General features: G+C 45.6%; 1 protein-coding gene across 3 annotated transcripts in view; it reads right to left on the bottom strand.

Moving 5' to 3' along the window:
* Positions 1-224: 224 nt before the first annotated feature.
* The window catches only part of zfc3h1 (zinc finger C3H1-type containing), a 42,104-nt gene continuing 18,017 nt past the window's right edge, over positions 225-24,311 (bottom strand). For 2 of the 3 annotated variants that reach the window (XM_080762034.1, XM_080762035.1), the window contains exons 18-35: positions 23,985-24,106; positions 16,048-16,149; positions 15,696-15,824; positions 14,537-14,714; positions 13,688-13,874; positions 13,060-13,254; positions 12,293-12,530; positions 11,735-11,840; positions 11,020-11,218; positions 8,853-8,947; positions 7,137-7,244; positions 6,302-6,406; positions 5,585-5,726; positions 4,326-4,426; positions 3,620-3,721; positions 2,852-2,891; positions 2,278-2,340; positions 225-1,479 (exon numbers count right to left, since the gene is read on the bottom strand). In XM_080762034.1, coding sequence (XP_080618160.1) covers positions 1,342-1,479; positions 2,278-2,340; positions 2,852-2,891; positions 3,620-3,721; positions 4,326-4,426; positions 5,585-5,726; positions 6,302-6,406; positions 7,137-7,244; positions 8,853-8,947; positions 11,020-11,218; positions 11,735-11,840; positions 12,293-12,530; positions 13,060-13,254; positions 13,688-13,874; positions 14,537-14,714; positions 15,696-15,824; positions 16,048-16,149; positions 23,985-24,106 — 2,350 coding nt within the window. In that variant the 3' untranslated portion in view covers positions 225-1,341. Of the gene's footprint in view, positions 1,480-2,277; positions 2,341-2,851; positions 2,892-3,619; positions 3,722-3,756; positions 4,166-4,232; positions 4,427-5,584; positions 5,727-6,301; positions 6,407-7,136; positions 7,245-8,852; positions 8,948-11,019; positions 11,219-11,734; positions 11,841-12,292; positions 12,531-13,059; positions 13,255-13,687; positions 13,875-14,536; positions 14,715-15,695; positions 15,825-16,047; positions 16,150-23,984; positions 24,107-24,311 lie in introns of those variants that run through there. The other variant, XM_080762036.1, reaches the window with a different exon arrangement.

Here is a 24,311-nt window from a genome sequence, read left to right as displayed (position 1 = left end):
TACTGTGCCCTGTATCTGTACCTTAATTTAAATAGAAAATACTTAGTCCAAGTCTTTTGAATAACACACCATTTAGTCTTAGTCGACTAAATATCAAAAACCTTAGTCAATAAAATTAACACTGCACATTTGCCGACCGTCGACCGACTATAGAACCCATGCACCCACCTCACCGCCAAACAAAGTAACTTTACAGACAATAAAAAAACCCACAAAAACAGAAATCTTTTCATTTGAGCATAATTTAATATAAACATTTTTTTAATACAACATACAAAATAAAAGTTTGAAGGACTTCAAATTCTGCCTGTCCTCGTTCGTTAACTTAATTATATACTCCAAAAATAAAATAAAAAATAAAGATTGCACAGGAAAGCATGTACTGTATAAAGCTACAGGCTGCTGACTATCTTTGTCCTGGTATATTATTAATAATAATAATATTAATAATGAGTTTAAAGGGCCTTCCCCGTTGATCGCCTGAAGGATCATCACAGCGTTCAGCAGTCTCTGTGGCAGTCTCAAAAAGTATTGGCAAACAAACGGAACGAACGATCGACCGAACGGGGCCAAATAGAATACTGGCAAGGTCAGCCATGTTCCACATGGACTGTGATTTTATAACAGTTTTATTTTTTTTGATTGTTTAAATTTCTTTTGATCACTTTTTTTTTTATAAACAAAATGATGACAATCTCTTCCTTTTTGTGAGACAAAAAAAAAACAAGAACAAAAATAGATATTGTACAAAGTTCTTTGCAGCAGCATCACTACAGGGGAAACCGTCCTTTAAAAACACCAGATATGTAAACGAACACCACAGTGACAATCATAGTCCGTCCATATGCCAAACCCCAGGTAAACAAGGGGAGGGGGGGGGGGGGGATATCAAAAATTAAAAGGTGACGGTACAAACAATAAGAGGGGGAACATGTAAATTAAAACAGAGGGGGAGGGGGGGGGGGAGATAAAAAGGTAAGACTTTGTCACTGAGCAGGATTCTATACTTACGTACACCACGATGTTAAGGATGATATAAGCGGGTCACCCCCAACACATTTTGTGGTCATTTGAGGGAGGTGGTGGTCATTGGCTTCCGTTGACGACTGTTCCTTGATTCCTGGCGCCCCCTGGTGGCGCTGCAGGGAGGTGCAGGAGTAGTGCAGGCAACCAACCAACCCGAGCCTTCACAGAGTTTCCCTGGCTTACCTAGGCAGTGGCGGCAGTTTGATTTCGTCTGGTCTGATTGGATAAATCTAGTTCCAAACTAGCGCTTCTTTTACTTCTCGTTGGAGAAATGGGCACGCACGTGAGGGTTGTGTGTGTGTCTGTGTGTTTGTGTCAGGAATCCTCGCCCTGAACTCTGCCGGGGCCTAAATTTAGGGTCTCACTTAGACTCACTCCCACCTCTCGGGCCTTGTCAACAAGCTTCCTCAGTCTATCGGTTTTACCTCCCTCCGCAGCTTCAAACAGCAGGCACTGGAAGGAGGGAAGAGAGACAGGGGCGAGGGGAGGGTGTCAGAGGAGGAAGGGAAGGAGGGAGCGAGGGGAGGGGAGGGTGTCAGAGGAGGAGGGGAAGGAGGGAGCGAGGGGAGGGTGTCAGAGGAGGAAGGGAAGGAGGGAGCGAGGGTGTCAGAGGAGGAAGGGAAGGAGGGAGTGAGGGGAGGGTGTCAGAGGAGGAAGGGAAGAAAGGGAGCGAGGGGAGGGTGTCAGAGGAGGAAGGGAAGAGAGGGAGCGAGGGGAGGGTGTCGGAGGAGGAGGGGAAGGAGGGAGTGAGGTGAGGGTGTCAGAGGAGGAAGGGAAGGAGGTAGTGAGGGGAGGGTGTCAGAGGAAGGGAAGAGAGGGAGCGAGGGGAGGGGAGGGTGTCAGAGGAGGAGGGGAAGGAGGGAGCGAGGGGAGGGTTTCAGAGGAGGAAGGGAAGGAGGGAGCGAGGGGAGGGGAGGGTGTCAGAGGAGGAAGGGAAGGAGGGAGTGATGGGAGGGTGTCAGAGGAGGAGGGGAAGGAGGGAGCGAGGGGAGGGTGTCAGAGGAGGAAGGGAAGAGAGGGAGCGAGGGAAGGGTGTCAGAGGAGGAGGGGAAGGAGTGAGCGAGGGGAGGGTGTCAGAGGAGGAGGGGAAGGAGGGAGCGAGGGGAGGGTGTCAGAGGAGGAAGGGAAGGAGGCAGGGGAAGGAGGGAGGGAGGGAAGGAAGGGTGGCAGGTGAACATAGGTGTAATACCGCTCAGGTGCAACAAATTGTGTTGTGTTTGTGTAAGTGATGTTTTGTTGTGGGGAAATTACATCTTTCCATATGGTGGCACACAGTGGAAGACTTTGGAGAGCTTGCCGATACAGATTTCGGACCTACAAGAAAATAACAAAAAGGCGGGGGGGGGGGGGGGGGGGGGGAAGAAAAAGAAAAAAAAGACCACCAAACGCAGGGAGGTGGTGTCAGTTAAAAGGACGAGGACAAAAAAAACACACAAGAACAAAAAGGGATCAAGTCAGAGATTGCTTTTTGCTTCCTAGAGAAAAAGCGACCTGAGCCAAACATCACGAATCACAAGAAAAGCAAAAAATGTTTCAAACTGTGACACTCTAAAAGAACAACAGCATACATTACAACCCGTTTGTTTTGTGTGACAAATAAAACCTGCATGGGAAGAAATGAGATTCAACAACATCAACATGTCCAGAACAGTTACAGTAAGTCAGACGAGTTTACGAGAACAGTTACAGTAAGTAAGAAAACTTACTGACTGACTGGAAGAAAAGGCAATCACAAGGTTAGAACGTCAATACATTATTTCTCGTGTCATTATTTGATTCCCAGTGATTCTTAATACCCTGATCCCCCCCTCCATCACGGACTCACCTCTGATGGCTCCTTTAGCTCCCTCTCCACAGCTATTGCTCTGCCGAGAAATGCAGCAGAAAAGCCTGTGAGATTCACGGCAGGACAACTCCCTAAACTCTCTTAAGCCACTCAGACCCGACAACTGATGTCAGCGGTTCTTAAACTATTTCGTGCCAAGGACCCCCAGAATAATCTGTATTGATTTCAGAGACCCCGCAAGAAGCAAATATTTGAGTTAAAAACGTTCACTGTGAAAGTATATATTATCCAAGATTTGCACACATTTTCACGGTTTCTACAAAATAGCAGATCTACAAGCTCGTAGTGCGGCACTCTGTGCCGCGCTATGAGCTTGTAGATCGCCGTGACACAGATGTTGGTCTAAATGGGTTAAAAGACAGTAATGGCTAGCAAGCAAGGAGAGGAAACTCATTTTTTTCGCTTTGCTTTCGGTTTGCTGTTATTTCTTTTTTTTAATCACAGAACCTCTGGATGGTGGTTGCTTAAGCTGCCCAAAGAGGCTTATATTAAAGACAAACTTTTATCAGCGTATGCCTGCCTTGTGGCTGGTGTTAGTTTCCCATCCTGGCTAGAGCTAACAAACTGATCAGCAGCAATTTATGAACCCTCAATGTGAGATTATTACTATTATTTATATTTTTTTACAAAGACATTATTTCAGGTCCGATACGTTTCTCTCTGAATCAAGCATAATTTCCTCATGCTTTTTTTCCTTTTCTTTTCTTTCTACATTTCTGAGCAGTGAGGAGAGATCTTGGGACTTACATTTTCCAGGAAGCCAGACATTTTGGAATACTACTGCTCAACATTCTGGCCTGGAATTTCAGGTGTTCAATGTTGCCATCCTGCCATTCATGGTGCAGCAACCTGTACAGTAACAAAGCAACACTAACCATCTGTCAACAGCATGGATCTAGAAACCCCACAAACTTGCCTCGGATCAGTGCACAACACTTATCCTCGACACACAGACACAGAAGCCTCAAACATAACCGGTACATCCAACAGCCTTTAACTTAGTGATACATTTAAGGGTGCATAGTGCATACTTTAGACTAGTCATTGGTTAGACATAAGGTTAAGACGACCGGATTAAGGTTGGTGAGGGGTGCGTTAAGGGTTTGGAGAGGGTTAAGGTTAGGTTTAGGTGTGCCGCCCCGTGGGAGGTTAGGGTTAGGGTGAGGGTTTGAGATAGGTTGTAGGACTAATGACCGGTCTAACCAACGACTAGTCTAAACGAAGTACTCTAATCTATGGCAATATAACCTCGTGCTCAACACTCATTCTAGAGGCAAAATACTCGTCTAGAATCTAGATATCCCCGCTCTGCACTAACACACCAATGAAGCTACAACCATTTAAGTTACCACAGAAAAACCTGTGATAAGTCATCCCCGATACGCTGAAGGCGTGCTCCACTCATGCTAGGCATGCATTTGCAGGGTTTGGCGATGACAGTGGTGAACGGTACCTTAGGCCCAGCTCAGTGTTGTTGGGCATGGAGTATCTCAGCCTCTCCAGGACCACGGCGTGCTGCGACTTGTGCAGGCAGCTTAAATAGTGGGTGACCACCTGGAGAAGGGCCGACGCAGAAGCAGAACATTAGCGGTGCTTTGTTTGGGCCAATCACAACGAGATGCAGCGTTCCCACACATTTTTTCCAAAACCTTTCCAAAAACCAGTCCAGAATATTAAACCCAATTTCCAGGCTTATAACAAGTAAGACGCGCAAAAGTGAACGCAGCTCGTAAATTGCAATAACAAACAATTAGAATACAATTTGTTCTTTTTTAGGTTTTCTACTGTGTGTGTGCGTGTGTGTTTACAGCTGCGCCCTCTGGTGGCAGGCGGGTGGTGTTTAAGATGTTTTGAGCTGAGCCTTTTCTGTTGGGTTATTATCCCCCCCCCCCTTTTTAATTGATTATGCATGCATGAAGCATTGAGTGTTTTTATTGACATTTTCTGAATATTTCATTCTGTGAAATTCAATAAAAAGACTAAACTGAGGTAATTGTCTGAGTTTGATTGCTGAAAGTAGGCCTGCATAAAACATGTTGTGTAGTAATTACAGCAATTACAGCTGCAGAGATAGCAAATTTGCATTTATGGCAATGTTTGCTTAGGCAGTTAATGTCCTCACTTAAAAATGAATTGTTGTTTCAAATGTTTCTGATTAAAGCCCAACACACACGGGCTCCGTCCGGCGCGACGCGTTGCCACGCGGCGCCGCCTGGAAAATAGAACTGGTTCTATCGGCGCACCAGGCGACGCGGCGCGGCGGACGGAGCCGGTGTGTGATGGGCTTAACTCTGATGCTACGATGATAGCATTGGACGACCAACCTTTTCCTAGGCAGACACCAAAATGTTCTCTTATAGTGAGAAGCACACCTCAAAAGATTTGTCCACTACAATTAAAAAATTATTTCCATGTAAATATCTCCATTCTGGAGATATTTACCTTTTATGTAACACCTGCTTTTGTAGTAACGGGCTCTTCTTGAACAGAAAGCCGAGTTAGGAGCTGTTTTATGTCAGACGTTGACAGGCAGTTATAAAAAATAAACACAAAAACATCCTATACATACTGTATGAAAGCCCTGAATGTCTACTTTTAGAAACATGAGGTTTTCAGAAAACGGTCAGGATTTAGAAGACATTTCATAGAACCGAGCTCAGGTCTAAATGGGCTTAAGAGCCTCAGAACCAGTGGGTGTTCCCGTTCTCTTGCCTTGTTGTGGAAGCGGTAGCAGCTCCAGAACGTGGCAGGACTGAAGGGAACCTCCAGGCGGGACGGAACCGTTTCCAGGCAGCGCTGCACCAGGTCTGAGAACCTGCCGTCGGTCTGTTTACTGCTGGTAAAGAGGAGATAACTGGAGAGACAGAAGAACACAAGAGTCAGTCAGAAGGGTTCCCCTTTGAACCCCACCTTTATGTGTGGTACGTTACAACCATTACATGTTTTCATATAGATGCAAAGAACCGTCATCTTTTCTCCTTAGGCCTCAAATCACACAAAAAACATTTGTCTTGTCCGTGTTTAATGCATTTCCAAAGGAAGTCACATGGTTTGATGCAGGGGAGGGGGGGGCACAACACAGCCATCAAAAAATAATGTTTGGTCAAACCATGTGACTTCCATTGGAAATGCATTGGGGCTGCCATTAAACACGGACAAGACACAAAACGGGTGTTTTTTAGGTGTGAGTGAGTGTCTTTTACGTGTTTTAAGTTGTGTTCCGACCGTTTCATTGGTGTTTTTATGTTATTTGTATGTTGCATAATGCATATATTTGGGAAAAACATGGAGATTTCTACTCTGTATAACCTTACATTTTGTACTTTCCAATAAATCTTATTTGAAAAGGAATGCTAAGGAATATACGGTATTTAAAAAAAAAAAGGAATACTTAGCATGCTGCTGAATTCCTCTGCCTGCCAGACTTACTCCATCCACAGTTTGTGAAGCGTGTGGAGCTGCATGGAGGATCCCAGAGCTCTCTCGAAGGAGTCCACCGTCGTCTCCAGGGTGCCGTGGAGCCACTGCCAGTGACTGGTGAAAAGATCAGACGTTTTTAAAGGTTTCATGAAATTAATTCATTTTTCTGACAAAAAGATCAGACGTTTTTAAAGGTTTCATGACATTCATTCAGTTTTCTTTTAGGTTTTATGAAATACACCCAAAAAACCCCTGAACATTCAGTGGATTTGCTGTGGACATCACAAACAGGGAAATCAGAGCACTTGTTTGAGCCAGAAAACCCCAGACCACAGAAAATCTACTGAATGTTAATAAGTTCAGGTTTTTTTTGGGTGCAATTGAGCTCAGCTAACCTAAAAGAAAAGAAAAATTACAAAAACATTATTTTTTTCTTCAATGGGGGATCGAACATTTCAATGGGTAGCGCATGCATGGCATCAACAACACACTGTTTAGGGTTAACACTTTCAGGGCTTTAAATTGTTTAATCCAACGATCAGCTCTGCTTAATACGCTAAACCCGCTATTTGTTTAATGCGTTTAATTCGCCATTTAAAAATAATTAAACAGAAATAGCGGATTTGTCGCGGACCTGGTGACGAGGCTGTCGCATTATGACGACGAAACCGGAAATAATTTATCGGATTTTCGTCAATCAAAGTGGCAAATACTTCGGCGTATGCTCCTAAAGTAATAAGACAATCTAGGCGGCGTAGAATATTGGATTAAATAGCGGGAACGTTTATTATGTACAAAACATTAAGTGGTACACACACACACACACACACACACACACACACACCAGTGAACCAGATGCAGATAAGGCATCTGGTGACGTATCTGTTCCTGGAGGTGCTTTTTGATGACCGGCCCTCTCAGCATCTCCTCTGTGGGAACACCAAGGATGTGTCTGGAAAAGGAACAGAGAAATTCAGTCATTTCAAACCAGGTTTTGGAATGCATGTGTAAAATGTAAAGGGATGGCACCGTTCTCTAAATATTCTGCCAATGCAAATATCTTCTGTTCGAAAATCCATCTCAGTCGCTCTGCATCACTTAACCCATTCTGACCCGAGATCAGATTCACACGAGGTTTCCACTAGGACACACACTGGTCTGATTAACCCCATTCTGACCTGAGATCAGATTTAAAAAAATGTCAGTCGTTCGTCGATTTTTCAAAAATAGCAGACCTACAAGCTCGTAGCGCGCCACTCGGTGGCGCGCTATGAGCTTGTAGATCTGCTTTTTTTCAATAGCTAAAGCATAACGTGACGCTAAACACCAAAATGGGTGCCCGTTCAGAATGGGTTAAATAACTTTTGACGTAGCTCATGATACAACGGGCAATAGACAAGAAAATGGAACTCATTCTCAATATCATTTATATCACAATAGGTACAAATACGTTGTTCTTCTGTACTGTAACTCCTCTATACCTCCCAGTTTCAAGGTGCAAGGGGCAAGATCCCAGAACCAAGTTGGGCACATAGGGATCTTTGTCTTTTAGATAATGGGGCACAAAACGTACTTTTGACTAGCGTAACAGCTTTTTATCGTAACAAATGTTCTCAGCTTTGGTTTGTACAATATGTCCTGTGACCATTTGTTCTGATATAAACTATAAAGTGTGTCTTTAACCATGGAGATGTTTACAACACTGTTATTTAGTGTTGTAAACATCTCCATGGTTAACACTTTATAGTTTATTTCAGAACAAATGGTAAATGGTGCATTTATATAGTTAGTTAGTTTCATTTATTGTCCACGTGTGGAAATTCGTCTTCGGTCTCAAACAGTAAAAAAACAAACGGTTACAACAACAGCAACAACACTTAACACAATTCTTTTTTCATGGCAAAGAAGTGCAGGACAACAGTGGCAGATACATTGGAAAACAAACAAATCTAGTGAGACATGGTATGATTTAGTGCCTTAATGGCATTTGGTATGAAATATTTTTTAAAGATGTTACGGTTATCTCTTGGTACTTTGTACCGTCTACCAGAGGGAAGTAGTTCGAACTCCATGCAGAGTGGATGAGAGGGGTCGTTTGCTATCTTGATAGCTTTTTTACGAAGTACCTGTAGATACAGCCTAATTGTTGCTGTCTCTTCCCAATTATTTTTGAGGCTAGGTTTACTATTCGCTGCAGCTTGCTTCTTCCTTTTACATTTAGATTGCCATACCACATTGCCATGTTAAAAGTCAAGATTCCCTCTATCAGGTTTTTATAGACTGTTTCCATAATATGCTTGCTCACTCTAAAGGAGTTGAGCTTGCGTAGTAGAGCCTTTATCCAAGGCGCTTCACATAGTGCATTACATTCACCCAGTCACACACACATTCATACACCGATTGCGGCGGAAGCCATGCAAGATACCAACCAGCACATCGGGAGCAATTTGGGGTTCAGTGTCTTGCCCAAGGACACCAACACGTATAAATTAAGCATTACATTACATTGATTGCAAGCCAACGTCATATGAATGCCAAAGTGTGTGTGTGTGTTACCTACCGCAGAACGTCTACTGGCTGTTTCTGGCTCTGTTCGTCTTCACAGAGAGACAGAATGAAACCCCGGAAGAGAGGAACTATGGCACTGGACTTCTCCTGGAGACAAAAAGCAGTGATGAAGTAGAGAGTGAGACAGCCACGCTGAACAGACAAACCTTTGATAATCTGGAATATTTAATATTAATATTTAAATGCCCTTTGATCATGTCTCAAATATAAATTGGTCAGATTTTTACTTTAATGATTTTATAAACCTTTCTTTTGCGTCATCATTGCTGCTTTCCATCTGTAAAATCATTACCATGCTCAGTATTTTGCGACCGAGTAACAACCAGTGTAAATGTATCTGGATGTTTCAGATCAACGGCTAGAATGAAAATTAAGACCCAATTTCACCAGTGGAAAAAAGGCTACCTGATAGATTATAAACAAGGGATTCAGTGCATAGACAGACTAGACTAGAGACTAAGTTTAAATACTTTTTATGGCTTGGATATCAAAACAGCCTTTTAAGACATTTCCGGTAAAATGTGATTGTTCGCAATCATGATTAGTGTTTTAATGCAAAGGAATCATAACCTTTACTGATCCCAGGGTGAAAATTCACAAGTTCTGCAGCAGTCAAGGAATGAACATCTTTCAGCCTTCTTCAGGAAGACCCGCAGCCAACCCACCATGTGCAACAGTTTGTTCTGAGGAACCAACAGTCCGACAGGCATTAGTCCGACACCCTAAACCCCAAACCTTTAACCCTATAAGCTCTCAGGGAAGCCACCGCTGAGTTTTAACCAGCCACACATGTGTCGGAACTAATACCTGTCGGACTGTCAACTTCCCTAGTAGTGAGTGACTGTATGAGGACTGGGGGCAGGGCTCCAGCGTGCGACCTATTAGGTTGCATATGCGACTTAATTTCTTAATGTGCGAGTTAAATTTGAACGAGGTCGCACCGGTGCTACTTATTGCTTTCACTCCCAGCCTCAACCATGAAGCACGGGCATTAGCGCGATAATAAAATATTACTTTATTCTCGCTCATTCCGCGCCTCCTCTCTCTCTTTCTCGCTCCCTCTCTCTCTCTGCCCGTCTGTCTGCACCGGTCTGCACACGACACATGTGAGTTCAACGGCGGCGGCGCTCTCACTGATCAACCCCGAAAAAAACGAAACTGATTTCAGCATCGGCTGTAGGCTACCTAAGTTTCCCTGGAGCGCACACTTTTTTTTCACAACTGTGATGATGATGCATGCTGAATCCACGGAGACAGCAGACACAACATAATATGGGGGACTGCGCCTCGTCCCCGACCCCAAACACGGTAAACTTGTTAGTTTCCAATAGCTTGTTATTTTGCTTGTCGAGTAGCGCTGTGTGCAGGCCATAGACTGTATGCAGGCCAGGCTACATACATGATCGCCTCGAACAAAATACATCTCCCACGTGAAACCTGGTATATTCTTCGTCGTACGACGTGGTGTTGCATGCTGAAAATAGCAGATTTACAAGCTCACAACGCGTCGCGTCCACCACACGTTGTGAGCTTGTAGATCAGCACATGGAAATATGCAGGCTGAGACGTTTAGAAACTTTCCCCTTCACAATAAAAGCATATCAGCTTTCACATGTTCATTCCATATAAAGAAAAGACAGGAGGAAAGTGGGCAAAGATTATGAATTCGGTGGCATTTCACATTGCAAAAGGGTGCAGGAAGAGTGGGCAGTGGGCACCGCAGTGTTAAATATCCTTATTGGCCATTAGGTTGAACATGCCCATGCAGAAGGTAAGGGGTGTGTCTCATTTAATTCTGTTTCATATACAGTAGCCAAATGATAATAACGATATGGAAAAATGCACTATAGGTTAATTCATTATAATAATTTCCTATAGAATGTGTGAGTGAGAAATATAACATGTTATGTGCTTAATTTAAGGCATTTATGCTTCAGCCAAGAAAACCTTTGCTAGCCTTGGTGATAAGGTCATGTATTAATACAGCGCTGCGGCGCTATACAAAAATAAGTTGGTGCTACCTCATTTGTGGTGGCGCTACCAACTGAAAAGGTAGGTATCACCAGATACCTGTGAAAAAGTTAGTCTGGAGCCCTGACTGGGGGGCATCTTTTCCAACTACCTGCATACAGTACGCATCATCATCCACGCTTGCTCACCTGGGCCATGAGGAACTTGCAGGAGTGGTAGAAGACCTCTGCGTTGTGGGGACACTCCACCAGGGCGTGGAGCCACATGCTCACAGCCTGGTCGCTGTCGCCCTTCCTGATGTGCAGCTCTGCCAGGCTGTCCCGCAGGGCACAGGACTCGGGACACAGCTCCAGCAGGGACGCACACAACCGGACGCCCACGTCAAACCTACAGGAATGAGCAGACGCTTGAGTGGTGCTGTTGCAACCATAGACATATAAAAAAGTAGATGCCCTTTCCGGCTCTGGAGCTATCTTCTCTGCACTGTGTTACACAGTGGTCTGTCCCCGATGCTATGCGATCATCGTTTATATTCATATCTAAGTCAAATTAAGCTCTAATCAAGCCTCGAATATCACATTTTACACAGCTATGCACATAAAGACCGCGCAGCCGTGCACGCGAGGATTTCGGCCGGTTTTAGGTAGAGGACATCGGCCGTTAGCCAAACATGCTAATTATTTTTAAAACAAAGCCCCCGATTATAGGGAATAAAACAATTACGTCAATACCGTCAACGATAGGGCGGGGATTAATTCATTCACTACGTCAATACCATCAAGGGCAATAAGATAACATATATTTTTTTGCAAAAAGGGTGAAGTTTCCCTTTAAGTAAAACAATAAGACACATTTTCTCCACCACTGTTGCTGGCGCACACAGAACAGCTACACCCAGCTCACCTTTCCAACAGGTTATACAGGAAGATGAGGTTGGAGTGAAGAGGCATGCAGGCCAGAGTCCGTTCACTCTGAGGCCGAGACTCATCTGTGCACTGACGGATGGCATCTGAAAGAGGACGGAATAAACACATGTAACTATAGAACACTAAATGATTATATTAAGACCCTGAGAGGCATGAGCGGAGTTCTCCGTCCTATCAAATAGTTACGCTCAGCGATCGGGACGGAGATTAATCACAGGACGAAACATTAATGCTATCATAAGCGAGCGCAACGATCCACATGCCGGTCATTTCCGGTTGGGACGTCTTCCATTTTAGTGGATGAGATCGAAAATCTTAAAACGTGAATAACTCTTGATCTAAATCAATCATATTAATCATATCTCCCGTTGTTGTCGATCGCCTCGGGGGTGTTTTGGCTACATCTAGCTATTTCAGCTACATCCAAGATGGCGCCTGGTGTACCTTGAAATGCGCTCCGTAGCTGCAAATCGCTGGGCGCTCTGATGTAATGGTCCTAAATACCCCAGGGGGCGTTCGGGGTGTTAACTCGTACCTTCAAACAGAGCGATGAGGATGTCGGGCGGGGTGCTGATGTCCTGCTGCGATCGCCACGGTAACCTGAAGGGCTCCGTGCTGAGCACCCTGCTGGGGCCGGAGGTGGCCGGGTCGTACAGGCTGGCCGGCAGACGGTCGAACTCCGTCAGGTGGATGTACGACAGCCACACCAGGGCGCGGTCGCTGGTGGTCAGGTGGTCTGCGATGCTCCTCTCGTTGGCGGACTTCAGGGCATTCTAGAGAACATTCAGAATGACGTGTTAGTGTGGACCTAGTCTCACGTAGCCAGACAAACTATTCCACATTTTCCGAATGAGATATAAATTATAGTCTGGAACTACAGTTACTACACATCCTGAAATCAGAGTAGACGAAAGTGGGGAGGAGGCTTCACTTCCGCTTTTATCGCTTACTCATGATCAGAACTTCCGTTCTCCAGACTGTATGACGGAAACATTTGGAAATTGCCCAGAGGCAACAGTCTGGCCACGTGAGACCATATGGTGGGTAAAGCGGTTGTCTGGTAATTTACACTGAAAGTTTCACCTATAATGCTGAAAACCCCATGTTTCTATGTCAGTGGTGCTCAACCTTTTTAATGTTAAGGAATTATCTGTATTTATCTGAAAATATGTTGTTCCAGGGACCCCCAAGAAGCAATGGCCCTTTCAAAAGCTAAAGTAGAACAGAATGCTTACAACACCAAAAAAGGACTCCCGCCCGAAATGGGTCAAAACTCCCAAATTAAACGCAGTGTGGTCTCACCTGCAGAATGGCCAGGGCGCTCCCCATGCGGCCTGTGAACAGGTTGAGGTGGACCCTGTGGAGCAGAACCTCCAGAAGCTGGAAGGAGACCCTGTCGGCGACGCCCGACGAGGACGAAGTCTCGCTGAGAAGGTACTGCAGGAGACGGTCACACACGTAGTCTTTCCCCTCAAAGGAACGCTCCAGGGTCAAATACTGAAACAACAAATGATTGATTGAATAAAGACAATGTTTCAAGGAACAATTTCTTACTCCTGTGTGTTCATTTATGGATTCTGGTAATACATAACATACACATCGACTCGATGCTTGAAAAAAAGTACAGTAAATGTCATATCCATCTGGAGTGTTTAAATGCAATACATTTTCCCTTGCTTGTCAATTTTCTTCAGGGCTCAGAATTTCGTCAAAAAATACAAAATACATTTTAGTCGACTAAATCAAAAGTAGATTTAGTCGACTAAACATAGACCAAAACTAAACCATTTCAGGTGACTAAAATGGGACTAAAACTAAATAAAATGTTATTCAAAAGACTGCTCCAAATTGCCTGCCGGGTGTGCGGAAGTCTTCTCTCTACAAGTATTCAAACTAAATGAAAATAAAGTCACTAGTCAGACGGTCTTACGTTCCACCACACTTGGTAGTTGGGGGCGTGCTCCACGGCCATCTCACACATCTCCTGCACCTCCTCCCTGGTGCCTCGCTGAGAGAACAGAGACAGGTACTGGCACCAGATCTCAGGGTTGTTACAGTTGTCCTCCAGGGCACGAGACAGCGTGTTCAAGGCTGCGTCCAGACACTCTGAGGCAGAGCTGGAAGATATAATACAGAGACAGCGTGTTCAAGGCTGCGTCCAGACACTCTGAGGCAGAGCTGGAAGATATAATACAGAGACAGTGTGTTCAACCCACGCAGTAAAGGTAAATTAATCCACAAAACGAACGTCATTTGTATTGTTGACCTATTTCTAAAATATTAGTGCAACTTTCGTTCTTTTTTTTACCCCTCTATCACACAGAACTATGTTTTTTGTGTCCATATCACTACGCCCAAAAAATAGTTCCATGTGATGGAGGGGTCAAAGTTAAACGAAAGTCGTGCTAATATTTTAGAAATGGAAATATAGATGACGTTCGTTTTGTGGATTCATTTACTTTTACTGCGTGGCCCCAGTGCCCCCCACAAAATGTACGGAACTACTTAATATTCACAAAAACCAGAGCACAACTCCCACCACGGGACTCTGGCAATCAATTAATACAGTTGAAACCACTATATTAATGGCAACTATTTCATACAACTTAAGAATCTGAACTATCCCTTTAAGCAAAAACGAATAATTCAGGTTTTTTTTTATCTGCCGCCTCAGGTGCAAATGGTTTAACTGGTTTCATATTTCAGCAAAATAAATAATTCAATAGCGCCAGCAGAGTGAGAAAAAGAAAACAACATGGTCCAGATGATTGCAACTTACGTTTCGTCCTGACTGAGGTATTTGTAGGCCAGTTTGATCCAAAGCTGTGCATCCCGAGGGTTCTCCAGCACACTGGTCTCCAGATTAGAGATGTCGTCCGTCTCGCTGACAAAATAACGCTTGTCACCTGGTGAGACGAACGCATCCAGGGCCAGCAGGCTTCTCTTGGAGCACTTATCTGTGAGAAAAAAGAAATCAGACTTCATGGTAAATTGTCTGCATATATTTTATATATGCCCCAATTAGTCACTGATCTCTGGTGAACAAAATCATCAGGATGTTCTGAAATGATTGTCATTTAATTGGAGTCAATTCAGCCCCTCGCTAAGTCCCTCCCCCAACCCGTTCTTTTCCAATAGGCACGCAGCGAGGACACAGCTGTCCTTCTCCCCCATTGAGATGCATGGTAAATGACGGGATTTCTCCATATATAAAATGATTTATCATTTGGGTAGCAAAACCTTCAAAGTGTCTTCTAAATCTAGTCAACCAGGCCTGCAGTAGGCTATGCACATGACAAATGTGCATGACATCATTTAAATAAACTAGAAATACGGGGAAATGACAGAGGAAGAAATCAACTTTTAACGACCACCCGACCGGAGTTTTCATGTTGCACGGTAAGACAATACGAAGTCATTAGTATTATTGCCATCACCTGGGTGGGTCAGTCGTGTAACTTTCTCAATGTTAAGCTGTGCATGTGTTCAACAACACAGCCATGCAAAATAACACTGACAGCTTGACCTGCATAGCAACAGTTGTTAAACTATTTGGATTGGCATTGGACAATCGCTTTTTAGCAAAGGGCTAACTAATTACTGGGTCAGGACAAGAGTTATCAGATTCTAAACCCATTCTGGACAGGAACCCCTTTTGGTGTTTTAAGCATTGTTATACTTTAGCTGTTAATATATATTCTTTCAGAGCAAACATTTTTAAGTCAAATCTTTGCTTCTGGCAGCGGCCAAGTGTAATGCTAAATATTTGCATAGTCACCTGGAGGAGTTATTACACTTTCATGCAAAACAAACAGCGTTGTATACTGCAAACAACAACTGGTGGTTGTAACACCATCCCCTGTCTGTGTCGAAACAACATCCAACCAATACAAGTACCACAAGTGCAGTCACATAACATGTGTCTCTATAGTGCTCACCGTATCTCCTGGGAGTCAGGCTGAAGGCTGTACTCTCATCCTCGCTGTCCTCTGAGGGCCCGGGGCCAGCCTGCCATGACGGGGTGGGCTTCCATAGTCTTGGCTCCTTGCATGTGGTGTAGGGAGGGACTGGAAAACAAATACATTTACATTATTTTATTTGGTGATATCACATAAAGAGAGCACGATGAGCGGACATTGTTGTCCTCTTTTTTGTCCCCAGATAAATAGGATAAATAGGAATCAAAGGCCCATTTGAATACTCAGATACATTACAAATCCTATCAAATGGGGGTCTGTGTCAAGGTGGAGGCAGTTGAAATGAAATGGCTGCTGCATAGTGTATACTGACCATGTTTCTTGCTTTCGTTCACTTTGCTGACGAGGAGGACTGCCTTCTGGTCTATCCCCATGCGGTCCTTGTTTGCTCCAAAGAGACTCTTGATATACTTTTCTAAAAACAGGATTAAGAGACAAGATATTTAGACTGCAACCTTAAAACTGTTAAATATGAATTAATCCAAGTTTAGTTTCCAACATCCATGTATCTCACTACAAACCCATTCATCTGTACACTAGTCTACAGAGTTCATTCATTATAATGGATTTTATTTATAACACTTTATATTCGTGAGAATCTCAAAGTGCTACAGCAATGAATAAAAGAAAAAGAAACACACCATTAAAAAAATATCTAAAAGAATAGAAACATTTAAAACACAAGGGCAAGGCTATAAAAATGCTTTGGTAAAAAGGAAAGTTTTTAGTCCTCTCTTAAAAGTGTCTACCGACTGTGGGGCTCTCAGGTGGGCGGGGAGAGCGTTCCACAGTTCGGGGGCGACCGAGCAGAAGGCCCGGTCACCCATGGTGCGTAGGTTGGTCTTTATGGGTTTGAGGAGGTTGGTGTTTGATGAGCATCATTCAAACCTTTATTTATTTTAAGACATTGAGGTCACCCTCATTTGCAGTGTCTAATAAAGAACAACTGTCTACGAGACCCTGTCGCTTCTGAACATGTTATTTCTACAGCACGTCTATTTATTTTAGAGACCAGGCTTCGCACCTTTCTTGAGTGAATGGTGACAGCTACAAGTCAAGCTGGAGAATGTATAAACCCAACAAAAACAGTTTTAAGGTGGTCTGCTCTCTTGTGGCTTATCATCAGGAAGTTGTTCGGGATAAGCGCTAAAGGCCAGCGTGTGACTCTCTGATCGAACAGTGTTCTCCTTGTTAAGGGTTGAGAGTATTAACTTTTCTCCCAGCCGCGACCAGACTATCAGTGCCCGTGCAGGCGTGCACTGTAAGTCTTGAGAGGTGTAAGCCCTGGAATATAGAAACTTAATTCATTTAGCATCTTACCAAGTCTAGTTCAGTCCCAACAGGAGTGGTAGGTACCCAAAAAATCTCAATCTCTGACCATGAAGCGGAGAAATAGGTGGTGAAAACCCAAGAGGTAAAACCTCTCCTTCTATGAAGGAATTGTCTGGATCAAAAAACAACTTCAGTAAAATAAAGGTTTATTGAGAAACGGGTTACAAATGTAGAACTCCCAACCAAAGGCGATTGAGGAGCAAAGTAAATAATACCAAAAAGAGAAGTTTATAAATGGATAGATGAGTACTTGCAAAAATCAGCTAACTTTGAGACATTAGGCGTCTCTTTTTAATTATACACCAGTCCGTCGCATCATACAACAGTATACGCCCTTTCTTCCTAGCCCACAGCCTTACATGGCAACAGGGCTCCAACGTGCGACTAGGTGCTCGCATTTGCTACTAAAAATAGCACTGTGCGAGTTGTAAAATTCAATTTGTAGCACCGGTGCCGGCGACTACAGAATTTGACCATTTAATCGTGATAAAGACACTGATACAGCAAGTGCACATTCTATAGTCGCGGTTCTATACCTACATTTATATTTCTAAAGCACGGCGGTGTCATTTGCCAAAAAGAGCAGATCTACAAGCTAACAACGTGTCGAGGCTCAATGCGGCATTCATTTGTAGATCTGTCCCCTTTGCTGTTTGCTCCCACCGCCCAACCCCTCCCCGTGTTGCTGCTCAGTTCTCTTCCCCGTCAGCAGCGGATCGAACGCAGCAGGATAGCATGATAGCACAGTAGGAGTTGCTAGGACCCCGACACGTTGAATACTAAAGTTATTTGGAAAGTGTGTAATGTTCAAACGTCACTCGATATAACTTTTAACCAAACGTGGGTGAAACAGCATGCAGCCGTGCACGCAAAGAGTGCACGCACATTGAGTGGACGGATTGATTGATATCTACCAAAACAACCCTTCGCTTAGCACCTCGCTTACAAAAGCATGTGCGCAGCGCAAATGATAATACGAATGACCGACCTGGCTGGATACATATTAAGCATATTAGGCCTGCATAACGAGCAACGCAAAAAAGGCAAAGAACCCCCCACCACCTCTTTCCACCACGCAGAGGGGTATATGTCCGATGTTCTGTCTGAACTGAAGCAGTCAAAACCAAGGAGAATGTTACAATACTAATTCACCATCGAGTAGCCTGCGCCCTGCACCGAATCTCACATGATAGAACAGCAGGATAAAAACGGATTGTCTGTCTCTCCATTATGATCCATCCATACATAAGCAACATACAATTAATTGATTATCTATCTATCTGCATAAAAGACTAATAGTCTATCAGCATAAAACAAATTGATTATATAGAAATATAGATTATATAAAAACAAACATAAAAATGATATCCAGATGAATATCAATATTGTGATAATTTCTGAAAAGATAGTGATATAATATTTTTCCATATTGCCCTATACCTCATATCACTTTAAAGAAAAATCACACAAATCAGCATGAATCATCTGATACTGGTCAATCAGAATGCCTGTTGCCTGTGATTGGTTAGCTGATTTGCTCGTTTACATGTGACGTACATTTTCCTTTCAATGTCAATGGCGTTTAATGTTTTGATGTTTAATTTAAGTCATATTTAGCGGAATTTTGACCTAATTTCTCCGTTCATTGTCAATGGCAAATATTGAGACGTGTGGGGACTAAAGCTGTATATAGGAGGGGCTAGCACCCCTCAAAAAACACAATATTTGATAACTTTTCATCGTGCTCCTAAAATAATTTGTGTGCTACTAGATTTTTCAACTTAGTAGCACACGTGCTACTTGGAAAAATGCTAAGCGTCGAGCCATGAGTGCATGCAAAGTATAGCAGATAAGTGCATGAGGTGAAACATATGAGCACACAGATCAAACTAAGGACACCAGTATGCTGGTGTCGCAGGTCCACATTTTATTGCTCAGTGTCAATTTCTGTGTTTGTTCTTCTTGCCCCAGTGCCTCCGTTTCTTCCTTTCAATGGTAGGGGAGGAGAGTGGTGGCGGAACAGGTACAGGTGTCGGGGGTTGGTAGCCCATTGAGGCCGGGATCAACTGGTAGTATCCTCCTCCAACCCATCGGGGCCGGGCTCCACTGGTAGCTTCCGGGATCCACTGCCATCTTTGTTCTGGCAAATGCACGATGTGCGACGGCGGTGCCATCGGGGGCGGCATCAGGATAGCAGCCGACTGAGCGGGGGTGGGTGACGGTTGTCTCTCCGCGCTCGCTGGACGATGGTGGTTATCACGAGGTTTCTTCCTGTAGTCCCTCTCACGGTAGTAGGGCTCAGAAGAACAAGGGGCCACGTTCTTAGGGTACTGGCGGGTGGATCCCGGGCCCTTGACAACCCCTCTGGCATCCTTGTTCTTCCCACCTGTGGTAGTGGGCGGGTAGATCTCAAGTCTTAAGTGGTATGGATGGTCCATCCATACCACATTGGAGGCTCCAGGAGTCTTTGTAGCTGGTGTGGTTTCACCAAGGCTTCGAGTGTTATCGCGGATCCCCAACATAGGGACCCCCAGCGCTCCTCGGGGGGGTTTGGGGTGTAGGATAACGTCAACGCTGGAGCCACGGTTGGGTCCACCCTCCGTCTCGACAGTGGCCCACAGCATACCCTGGAAAGGGTTAGTCTCCCGCACGACTTTGTAGACAGTCACACAGGCTGGAGATATGGCTCCCCAGTTGTCACCGATCAAGTGGCTATGAACACAGGACCTCACGATGGAGGAGCCCTTCAGTAGGACATAGTCATCATATGACATTCCCGAATACGGGTTCCTTGTAGGGCGGGTTCCTTTGCGGATTCCTGCAATATTTTCCCAATTCTGGGGGACCCGTAGGTCATCGTCACTGAATCTGTGGCCCTGGATGTCGTAGAGCTGGATCCTCGGCATCCTCAGGTCGTCGTCATCTTCAGCGAATGTTCTGGAGATAATGTCGATCCATTCCACATCGGAGGCTTCAGGAGTAGCTGGTGTGGTTTCACCGACCTGGCTCCCATCGAGAGTATCGTCGTCGAGAGGGCTGGTGTCCATTCCATCAAGGAGACCATCGTCCTCCATATCTTCAAGACAGAGTGACGGTCGGGAAGTTAGATTCAGTAGAAATGGTTTCTGGGCTTAGGGCAGGAAGGGATCACCACGTCAGACGACAGCAGGAGGCAGGCTGATGGTTACCTGGCCGAGGGGTCCTTCCGCCTCCGAGCCCACCTTAAGGCATCCCTGAGGGACCGCCCCACGGCCCCTAGGAGCCCCAGGCGATAGAGCAGTGAGGCTAGGATCACCAATCCCAGAATGATCATACAGGGGAGAGCCCATCGAGGTAGTTGCATCCTGGGTCCAGACAGCCTGGAAGGTCATCTCGGGAATCCTTAAGTGGGCTCTCCCCTGTATGATCATCCTGGGATTGGTGATCCTAGCCTCACTCCTCTATCGCCTGGGGCTCCTAGGGGTCGTGGGGCGGTCCCTCAGGGATGTCTTAAGGTGGGCTCGGAGGCGGAAGGACCCCTCCTTAAAGGAGGAGCTCCTGACCAGGGGTCCAGCGTAAAAGGACCCCTCGGCCAGGTAACCGTCAGCCTGCCTCATGCTGACACGTGACGTTGTGATCCCTTACAGTCCTAAACCCAGCAGCCATGTCTTTGAGGACGTTTTTCCTTCCAATCCAAGACCCAATCCATTATGGGCTTGTCCGTCCCGTCAGGGTTGGGCTCCTACTCCCATGTCGGGCGCGACTCCCATGTCGGCCCATTTCGGGCGCGACTCCCATGTCGGCCCATGTCGGGCACGACTCCCATGTCGGCCCATGTCGGGCACGACTCCCATGTCGGCCCATGTCGGGCACGACTCCCATGTCGGCCCATGTCGGGCACGACTCCCATGTCGGCCCATGTCGGGCACGACTCCCATGTCGGCCCATGTCGGGCACGACTCCCATGTCGGCCCATGTCGGGCACGACTCCCATGTCGGCCCATGTCGGGCACGACTCCCATGTCGGCCCATGTCGGGCACGACTCCCATGTCGGCCCATGTCGGGCACGACTCCCATGTCGGCCCATGTCGGGCACGACTCCCATGTCGGCCCATGTCGGGCACGACTCCCATGTCGGCCCATGTCGGGCACGACTCCCATGTCGGGCACGACTCCCATGTCCGCCCATGTCGGGCGCGACTCCCATGCCGGGCGCGACACTGATGTCGGGCGCGACTCCCATTCAGGGCGGGACTCCCATGTCGGCCCATTTCGGGCACGACTCCCATGCCGGGCGCGACACTGATGTCGGGCGCGACTCCCATTCAGGGCGGGACTCCCATGTCGGCCCATGTAGGGCGCGACTCCCATGTAGGGCGCGACTCTCCCATGCAGGGCGCAACTCTCCCATGCAGGGCACGACTCTCCCATGCAGGGCGCGACTCTCCCATGTAGGGCGCTGAAGAGTGCCCGCGGACATATAACAATGCCGTGCGCATTTCCAGACCCCAGTAGCCTAGTGTGTGCACTGTGCGGCGTGCGCTACTCCACACTTATCTCTGGTTGTTAATTTATTTACCTACCCAAGTATAACTACCTTAGAGTACAAGTACCACTGCTCTTTATGCCATGGCCTGAGTGTACAACAATAAAATTAATTATTACTTGTGACCAACCTATCTTTGTGAATTACCTTAATATGAAACAGACCAACAAACGTTTATTTTATAGACCACACCTTATCAGAGCAAAACCTATAGCCGTGATATCAAACTTTAAAGACAGAACTCTCGTTACTGGAATGCACGCTTACATGGACCCACTCGCTGTGTTACTTAAACACAGAGAGGCCCCTCTCTCGAACGGCCAGTGCTTCCCTGTTAACACTTGTTAACTCGGGCTCAATCCGAGAATACCCCGATGTCCTGTTTGGACTGCGTGGCCTGCAAATTGCAGCCTATGTCCAACGACAGTCACTCATCGTGCGGTACAACTCGTTTCTCGATTGAGTGGTGCCTTCAAGAGACGTCTTAACCACGTCTCTCGGCTAACACCAATACACTTCCCTTTGACTATAACAAGGGACTGAGAGGTTTCACAACCGTGACCTGTAAATATCTATTTACACCACAGTACTCACCAAACAGGGTTAATTCAGAGGAAATGGCAGAGGAGAAATACCCAGTCCTAGATAAAATGCATGGGAGTCAGACAAAACTGTTTAAGTAGAGATAACAGTCGCTTTAATATCCATAATGGTTCAGTACAAGAAAATTAGCACAGAGGTAAAATGCCCCAAAAGTGAAAAAAGCATTCAATACAGAAATTCCGTGTTAAGTTGTCATCTCAAAGGAAAAAAGGAAGAGAGAGTCTCTTCCTGTGTCAAAAGCATTTATACTTTGATGCATACAACTTTCCCCGCCCGCCCGGACGTGTCATAGTTATGGTTACATTTGAACACACCTCTAAGCATAAATTCGTGCTACACAGTACAGTCTGTACATATCACCGTATATGGCTTCTCACAGAATCGATGTACAGTAACATCGCTGACTCCTCTTTTCTTGGTAGAGAGGAGCCCTGACTTCCTGTCTGTTTCCACTACCTCGCTCGTATAAAGTCTGTATATACAGCGCAGGCAGTTGTGGTGACCTTTTCACCCTAACCCACATAAATCCACCCTGTCTTCGCCGGAGCCTCAACCGCAGCATGAGTGTGTGAGGAGGCCCGCGTGAGCTGGCCCACTCAGTTTGCTGGGGGGGAGGAGGGGGCCCCATGGGTGCGGAGTGAAGCGGGGGGAATGATTTGCTGGCCCCGTCATCGTAGGCCCATCTCGGCCCAGTCTGGGGACGTTATGCCGCTCCGTCCATGGCTCCACGCGTCATCTCATGTGCTGTGTAGCGGGGGGAGGCCCCCCCCGTCTCTCTCGGTGTGCGCCTCGGCGCTTCTGCCCTCCTCCCCCTCCCCGGTTCCATTCTTGCTTGCGATGGGGAGGTGGTGTCTGCGGTGGTTTGTAAGTCTTCCTTGCTGCGACATACGGGGTCATCTCTAAGGTCAGGGCTTGTCGGCCCTGGCTGTCAACAGGCGCGACTCTCCCATGCAGGGCGCGACTCTCCCATGCAGGGCGCGACTCTCCCATGCAGGGCGCGACTCTCCCATGTAGGGCGCGACAAATAGGAACCATTTCCCCACTATTTCTGAGGTTTCTCTCACCTTCGCTTAGACTCCTGGTTTCAGGGTTTGATCTTCCATATCAATACTTTCTCCGTAGTGGCGGACCATCATACACAAACATCATACAACATTTCAAAGCAATAAACAAGAACAGAAGTGCAACATTTCCTCATCGCGTGATGTAGCATGTTTTGTGTGTGTAATATGTGGTTTTAGATATTTTAGCAGTGAGCCCAGTGTTTCTGATGTCATGGACACTGGCCTGGACTACATATTGTAGATCTGCTATTTTTGAAAAATCTTTAAATATATATTCTTTCAGGGCGAACGTTTTTAACTCAAATCTTTGCTACTGGGGGGGTCTGGTCACTGGAACAACATATTTTCAGATGGGGGTCGGTGGCCAATTACATATGATTCTGGGGTCCTTGACATGAATATGTTTGAGAACCACCGATACAGAAAACTATTACTACTACTAGTATTTCAGAAAACTGTCAGGATTTAGAAGACATTTTTAAAATTTTGACCTCAGGCCTAAATGGGTTAACCCATTCTGGACGGGAGCCCATTTTGGTGTTAGCACTATGTTATGCTTTAGCTATTGAAAAATATCAGATCTACAAGCCACCGAGTGGCGCACTACGAGCTTGTAGGTCTGCTATTTTTGAAAAATCGAAGAACGACTGACATTTTTAGAATCTGATCTCAGGTCAGAATGGGTTAAAGCCAACCCGTAGATGCATGTATTACAAAACCCTCACCTGTAGATGCTCTGATGTCGTCATGTGAGCTGCTCTCCGTACAGCCAATCAAGGACAGGTTGTAGGACAGGATGTCCTGGAACAGCCGGTTTCCAGTGAAACTGCAGTTTCTCATATGCTGCCTGAGGAAGTGTTATAAAGAACAGGACAGAAAGAATTAAACCACAGACAAAAGTACTATAAAGAACAGGACAGAAAGAATTAAACCACAGACAAAAGTACTATAAAGAACAGGACAGAAAGAATTAAACCACAGACAAAAGTATTATAAAGTACAGGACAGAAAGAATTAAACCACAGACAAAAGTACTATAAAGAACAGAACAG

Source organism: Protomyctophum bolini, assembly GCF_963924005.1.
Source record: "Protomyctophum bolini genome assembly, chromosome: 4".
Taxonomy (NCBI): Eukaryota; Metazoa; Chordata; class Actinopteri; order Myctophiformes; family Myctophidae; genus Protomyctophum; species Protomyctophum bolini.
Note: the sequence above shows the minus strand (reverse complement) of the source record. Positions and strands in the feature narration are given on the sequence as shown.